Source organism: Eumetopias jubatus, unplaced genomic scaffold (assembly GCF_037043125.1).
Source record: "Eumetopias jubatus isolate StellerSeaLion01/CBP00866 unplaced genomic scaffold, mEumJub1_p1.0 scaffold_1, whole genome shotgun sequence".
Lineage (NCBI taxonomy): Eukaryota > Metazoa > Chordata > Mammalia > Carnivora > Otariidae > Eumetopias > Eumetopias jubatus.
Genome location: NW_028274807.1, coordinates 213,125,853 through 213,132,630, shown reverse-complemented (window position 1 = coordinate 213,132,630; position 6,778 = coordinate 213,125,853). Strand labels below are relative to the sequence as shown.

The following is a 6,778-nucleotide window of genomic DNA, read 5'->3' as shown; positions in this document are numbered from 1 at the left end:
CAGGAGTCTGTGCCCTGCAGCCCTACAGCTCTGTCCTCAGAGGGCATCACCTGCAGCCCCCCACTCGGAAAGGGGGGCATCTCCGGTCGTGAGCGTCTTCTCTGTCCATGAGGCTCCAGATGGCCTCTGTTTTGAGCCCCTGCCGAGGCCGGGAGTGGCCACACGCCGGGCCAGAGTCAGAGTCACTGTCCTCTACGAGCCTGGGACCAGGCCCCAGGGAGGAGCTAGGAGGCTGCTTCAGTCTCTGTGGGCTGGATCAGCATCGTGGTGGCCTGCAGTGGATAGTAGCGGCCCCGCCAGGTCTTCCAGAAGATGCCCTTCTTACGCTGCTGCCGCTGGGGTGGGACGGAACGGAAGTACTGGCCGTTGAGGTTGGAATGGCCGCAGGTGCCAAACCACCAGCCACCTGCCGGGGTCAGAAAAAACAGAACCTGGTCAGGCTGGGGTCCCTGTGCCTCCGCTGGGACTGGGACGGGGAGGAAGCGAGGTATCGGACTTTACAAACTTTAGAGGGGAAGACGTTTCTAGTGATTGTCACCCTGCGTCCTGAAGAACCCCGGGTTGTGACAAAGGAGTCTCAGGGGCTCTGGGCCCCTCTCCTCCCAGTAACTACAACTTTCACGTCCGTGACTGTGGCACATTCCTTCTCCGTACCTGGCACATGGTGAGTATTTATTAAAGACTTGATATGATTATCCTCTGGTTCATCAATTTATATTAGACTGGCCCAAATGAATTACTGGTTTTCCAAAAAGCAACTCATAGGCTTCGTTTTACAGGGCCTAGGCTCTGCCTCGGATTTCATTAGAACAAAACAGGGTTTATCTTGGTGGCTTTGCCACACGCCAGCCACTATGCCACAAATGTCATCTCGAAATAATCCTATGGAGTGGTCACTGTGGTTACATCCATTTTATTTATTTATTTTTAAAGATTTTATTTATTTATTTGAGAGACAGAGAGAATGAGAGAGAAAGCACATGAGATGGGGGGAGGGTCAGAGGGAGAAGCAGACTCCCCGCCGAGCAGGGAGCCCGATGCGGGACTCGATCCCGGGACTCCAGGATCATGACCTGAGCCGAAGGCAGTCGCTTAACCAACTGAGCCACCCAGGTGCCCCGGTTACATCCATTTTAAAGACGGGCAAACTGAAGGTGGGAGAGGGTAAGTCGGTTGCCCAAAGGTACACAGCAAGTAAGGAGAAAAGGAGGCAGAGAATAGATGGAATTTGGCCTTGAAGGCAGGACAGGGATGCAGAAGGGCGGGCAGGGGAGGTCTTGCCCTTGTGGTGCAAGGCAGGACAGGGAGGGACAGAGCTTGCTCACCAGAGAGGCTCTTGGCACAGTTCTTGTCCCCACGGAGGTCGTGGTCCTGATCCCAAGTGGAGAAGGGCAGGGAGAGGCCACTGGGTGCAACAGTGGTGGCCCCCAGTTCATTGGCCACGGGAGCTGTGAGCTGTAGGCTATAGGCCGTGTCCTCACCGCCCAGGTGGACAGGGAACTGCAGTGACTCGGCATTGCCCTCCCAGTCCTGCAGCTGCACAGCCAGGCGGCTGCCACGGTCCCCCAGGATGCGGTGCACCTTCTCCAAGCCCAGCCAGAACTCACCTACCGGGGAGAGGCCAATCAGTGAGACAGACCCATCACCACGCCCCCTCCTTCCCCCAATGCCTCTGGCCCCACTGGAAACACCCACCTTGAGGGTCTCCAAAGCCAGCCTTGTAGGCTTCCCAGGGCTGGTTAAAGTCCACAGAGCCATCCTGGCGCCTCTGAATTACAGTCCAGCCTCCATCTGCCCAGAGAGGTGCAATGTCGTCAGGAGGACCCTTCTTGCAGGGGACCTGGACGCCTCATCTGACTCCCAAACCCCAAACTGCCTCCAAATCCGAAGAGGACAATGTTCCTCTCATTCATCCCAGCAGGACTGGAGGAAGGTGGTCAAAGGTGGGCTGGCCAGTGGGCAAGAGGCTCAGCCTAGATCATTGTCCCAAGGACCCAGCAGGGAGGGAAGGGGCAGCAGAAATCTAGAGAGCTTCTCTGGGCCCACGGAACCTGGCTCAACCATGGGTGTTGGTGGGGAGCTGCATTTGATAGAAGAGGACAAGGCCCATGGCATGATGCAGGGCTCCCCAGGGGGCCAGCAAATCCTACCTGAGGTCATCTTGCAGTTCACCAGGAAAGGCGGGGACCCCTGAGGCTGGATCTGGAACAGTCCACTTTGCCTCTCTCCATCGTCAAACAGCTCTTGGCAGTCCCTGGGCAGCCCTGAAGGGCAGAAAAAGAGAAGGGTGGGGAGATTGAGGCAGGAGGGTTCTCAGGAAACAGGCACATTAGGGGCTGGGCAGTGGGTGACAGGAACATGAGGGGCCAATCCTGGGTTCACAAGGGCCCCCTCCTGGATGGCCCCTGTGCCATGTGCCATCCACCATCCACCATCCTCCATCCTCCATCCTCCCACACTGCACTCCCACCTCCGGCCACACAGCCTTCCCTGCGCCACGCATGCTCCTGCCACAGGGACTTTGCACGTGCCAGTCATGCTGCCCAGGACCCTCCTCCTTCAGGCCTTTCTTGCCTCAGCCTAAAGATCCCAGCTTCTGGAAGGGATGCCTTCCTTGACTCCCAGTCCAGGCCAGCCTCCCAAAAGGAGCACGGAGGACTTCCCGCTCCCAACACTGAGGGGGTGATCTGGTGGTCTTTCTGCCACTGAATGAGGATTCCTTGGGGCCAGGGACAGAGCGGCTCTTTGCCCACAGTCTGGCACCAGTGCCCAGGCTGATCCTGGCCCACAGCAGGTGTTTAATAAAGACTGGAGGAATGAGTGAGTGAGAAGCTGGGCCAGAGTGGGGAAGGTGGGGGGAAGCTGAGCAGAAGTGGCTCTGCTTTGTCAGGCAGGGGATGCCAAGGGCCTGGATGGGGCTTGCAGGGACAGAGGCTCCCCGCTGGAGTCCCAGGAGGGGAAGGATTGATGAACCAAGGAGGAAAAGAAGGAGGGGAGGAGGGAGAGATGGCTTGGGCGGGTCCAGAGTCTGGCGAAGTCCCCGCCCCCAGCCCAGCCAGGAAAGTAGGGGAAAGGTCGCCCCAGAGAAGAAAAGTCCATACTCAGGGTGGGGGGGGCGGCGGTTGGGGGCGGGCCCAGAGTGACTGGAGACATTTTCCGGCCCCTGGAGCAGCTCCCCTTTCCCCTACTTTCCTCTCTTCCAATCTGGACGGCACCCGGCCAAACCACGAATGTGGCTTCCATTAACACCAGCTGTTTGTCTCTCCAGCTCTGAACCTTCCCCTACTTGGCAGGGCTGGGCCCCGAGTCTGGGAGTCCCCAAACCCACGCACCCCCCACCCTCACATCCCCCAGCCCAGACCCATGCCTAATGGCCTGTTCCAAAACCCCTCATCCCAGTGGGGAGGCTTGGGAGGGTGCACTGGACCCTTACTGGCTGGCACGGAAGAGGAGTGGGGGAGGGAAGTGTGGGGGGGAAGGGAGGAGGAGCCCTAAGACCAGAGGGCTGACAACCAGCCACCAGCCTCCGGTGTGAAGGGGGGAATCCAAACTCTCACCCAGTTGGCTGCACATGACCACCGATGCCAGGCTGGGGTGATGGGGTAGGGAGACTATGGGGAAGCCAACTGCATCTGGAGTCCTGAACTTAGCGGGGCAACAGAGACACCAGGAGCTGGGAGCCTGTGTCAGACACACAGAGACATGCTGCGGGAGATTTGGGGCAATCTGGGACTCACAATAAAGGACCCAGAACGTGTGACAGTGGCAAAGGCCCATTCTCTGCAGGAATGGGGGAGTGGGAAGGGGGATAATCAGGGACTTTGGGACCAAGAGAGAGGTGAGGGACCAGGTGTGTGGGTCAGGAGCCCTGGATTTGTAAGAGATTCAAGAGTGAGTGGTGTGTCTGGCCAGGGAGATGGGGGTTCCCTGCCTTCACCCCCCTCCTAGATCTACACTCCAAGAGACCATGGGGAGCCCAAGTTCAGAGCGCCCCTCCCAGGCAGCCCTCTCTCTTCACCCAATCAGAACTCCAGGATCTCTAGCTAGCACCCTCTTATCCACCACTGTGCCCTCAGAGAAGGTTCCAACATCCAGGAAGGTGTCCTTGCACTGCAACACCCCCTTCCCCACACTCCTGCAGCTCGAGTTCTTCTTGGACCCTCTTCCCCAAGCCCTGCTCCAGTTAGTGGCCAGCGAGGCTTTGGGGAGAGCCACTGGCTTGCCAGGAAGAAGGGTGGGGTGGCCTAGCTTCTCAGGGGCGGGGATGAGGCGGGAGGTACTCCCATCAGCCCTTCACCAGAGAGACAAGTGAGCCCACAGGAACCCAGAGCCAGGGCCTCTCTTCTTCCCAGTAAGGTGGACCAGACCAGGAGGGGAACAGGAATGGCAAGTGTGTGTGTGGTGGTTGGGGGGAGGGGATTGCCAGAGGTCAGCAAAGGACTGGACACTCACTGTGCAGGCGGCTGATGTTGTGAGCAGGGCCTATGAGCTGCGCTATCTTGGGTAGCCTCTTCTTCCTGGCAGGCTTGGCCATCCCGTGGCCCAGGTGCTTGGGGGACAGGAGGCCCACCTAGACAGGACAGGAGGAGGATATCAGGTCTGGCTGGCTCACGCTGCTTAACCTGGCTCTAAGTCCACACCCACAGGTCAAGCTTCGACCTCCTGCCCCACCCGGGGCAAGCCCCAGGCACCTGGCTTTGCAAGGTCTGTATTTTCAGGTGCTGCTTCTCCAGGTGCCGCTGCTGCTGGGCTACCTTGTGGAAGAGTTGCTCAATTCTGCTGTTCTGAGTCTTGAGCTGAGTCTGGGAGAGTGTGAAAACAGTGGGGAGGACCCGGTCTCGTGCGGCAAGCCTCTCCATTGATCCACTTGTCCCTCCTTCCAACTCTCCCTCCCAGGGAACCCCGGATGCATCCGCCTCCCGCCCACACTGTTTAAGACCCTTAGGAGAGAAGTAGCAGCACCAGTACCTGCAGGCTGCGGAGGGTGTCCGGGGCAGCTTCGCCACTGGGAACCAGACCCTCGGGCGCGCGCGGGGGCGCGGCGGACCCCCCAGACTCCTCGCAGGCTGCCCCGCAGGCGCCCAGACGCCGCTCCAGCGCGCCCAGCTGCCCCCGGGTGCGCTCCACGTGCTCACGCAGCCCGTGGCCGAGCTGCAGGAGCCCGTGCGCCAGCACGTTCACCTCGTCCCAGGACGCGAAGCGCGGGGGCTCTGGAGGAGGCGCCGGGCGGCCCTGCGCGCTCAGCAGCCCGGCGGTGGCCGCACACAGCATCAGGGCTGCCGAAGCCGTCGGAGCACAGCGCATCCTTCCGGGGGTGGCCTGGACTCGGGGACGTGGAGGCGCGAGGCGGACGCGGGGGCTCGAGATTCGAGGGCTGGAGACGCGGGGGCCCTGCGGAGACTCACTCGCGTGCAGAAGCCACAAGGAAGCCTCGGATCACAGCTTCCAGCCCTTTGGGCTTGGCTTGTCCCCGCGACGCCCCCTTTTATAAGGCCGGTGCGAGAGGGAAAGGGGAGCCTCGGAGGCGGGGCGCAGGGAGTGCCGGGGGCGGGGCGTGCGGCCGGGGGTGGGGTTCTGTGCTCTCAAGCGGCCGGGTAGTTATGGGGGTGAGGGTGTGCCTTGGGGGTACAAAACTCCAGCTCCTTCCCACCAGGCCCTGACGCGTCTTCCCTGCCGACCATGGAAGACGTGACTCTCCGCGGCCCGCTTCCAAGCGCTGGAATCCCAAGCCCTCCACGCCGCACCCGCCGCGCTCTGCGGGGACTCACGGGGCTGGGGGTACTCCGGACCCCGCTCTCCAAGTCAGAAGCTGGGGAGAGGGCGGGGAGAGACGAATAATCAAGGGCCTTGGTGCGCTGAGCAAATCCATGGAGCCCGGGACGCCTCAAACACCCCCGCCTCCGGAGACTTCCCGGAGAGCAGCCCAAGGCGGGACTGGACCCCTCGGGAGCCGTCTCTGGGCTCCCACCCTCCTTCCCGCTCAAGGATTCGTCACTGCAGATGTGTTTGTGGGATCGTCTAACGTCTTTCATCCCACCCCACAATTGAGTGCCCTAGGGATGGCCCCAGGTCTATCTTGTTCAGACTCCAGCTCGGGGCTCACTCTCCATGTCCACCCTCTACCCCAGGGTCTGCTGTGTCTTCAGTCTCGGCCTGTAGCACAGCAGACACATTGGAACAACAAGAGCTGATACAGGAAAGAAGGGCTCCTCCTCCTCATTCATTCATTCATTCAACAGTCCTCTGTTCTCCGGGAGTAATTCCCAGGCTAGTGGAGAGAGTCTAACACTCAGCCTGGGGTAGGGGCAAGGCTGGGACAAAGGAAGAACTAAGTGAGGCTGTGGGGCTGGACCATGTTCGTTCCAAAAGTCTAAGCATTCATTCAACAAACTTTTTTTTTAAAGATTTTATTTATTTATTTGAGAGAGAGAATGAGATAGAGAGAGAGAGCATGAGACGGGGGAGGGTCAGAGGGAGAAGCAGACTCCCTGCTGAGCAGGGAGCCCGATGCGGGACTCGATCCTGGGACTCCAGTCGCTTAACCAACTGAGCCACCCAGGCGCCCAACAAACATTTTTTTTTTAATATTTATTTATGTTGAGAGAAAGAGAGCACACTCGTGTGCGCATGACCCTGCTGGAGTGGGGGTAGGGGCAGAGGGAGAGAATCTTTCAAGCAGACTCCCTGATGGGCGAGGAGCCTAAAGGAGGGATGGATCCCACAACCCGTAAGATCATGACCAAGAGTCGGTTGCTTAACCGACCGAGCCACCCAGGCG

General features: G+C 59.7%; 1 protein-coding gene across 3 annotated transcripts; it reads right to left on the bottom strand.

Moving 5' to 3' along the window:
* Window positions 1-224: 224 nt before the first annotated feature.
* ANGPTL4 (angiopoietin like 4) lies at window positions 225-5,304 on the bottom strand. 3 transcript variants are annotated; one of them, XM_028093198.2, is made up of 7 exons: window positions 4,969-5,304; window positions 4,692-4,802; window positions 4,453-4,570; window positions 2,151-2,264; window positions 1,696-1,791; window positions 1,326-1,607; window positions 225-406 (listed from the first exon to the last, which is right to left on the bottom strand). In XM_028093198.2, exons 1-7 carry the CDS (start codon window positions 5,302-5,304, stop codon window positions 225-227), a joined length of 1,239 nt encoding a protein of 412 aa, XP_027948999.1. The 3 variants fall into 3 exon arrangements, with proteins under 3 accessions (XP_027948999.1, XP_027949000.1, XP_027949001.1); XM_028093199.2 differs by having other exon boundaries at window positions 4,692-4,837; window positions 5,019-5,304; XM_028093200.2 differs by lacking the exon at window positions 2,151-2,264 and having other exon boundaries at window positions 4,692-4,837; window positions 5,019-5,304.
* Window positions 5,305-6,778: the final 1,474 nt, after the last annotated feature.

Bases quoted from the DNA above. Each gene is read 5' to 3' on its own strand.
- ANGPTL4 (XM_028093198.2), bottom strand. From the start codon at position 5,304: ATGCGCTGTGCTCCGACGGCTTCGGCAGCCCTGATGCTGTGTGCGGCC. The intron at 1,608-1,695 runs GTGGGTGTTTCC...TCTCCCCGGTAG, and splicing joins TGGCTTTGGAGACCCTCAAG to GTGAGTTCTGGCTGGGCTTG. The intron at 407-1,325 runs GTGAGCAAGCTC...TGACCCCGGCAG, and splicing joins CTGTGCCAAGAGCCTCTCTG to GTGGCTGGTGGTTTGGCACC.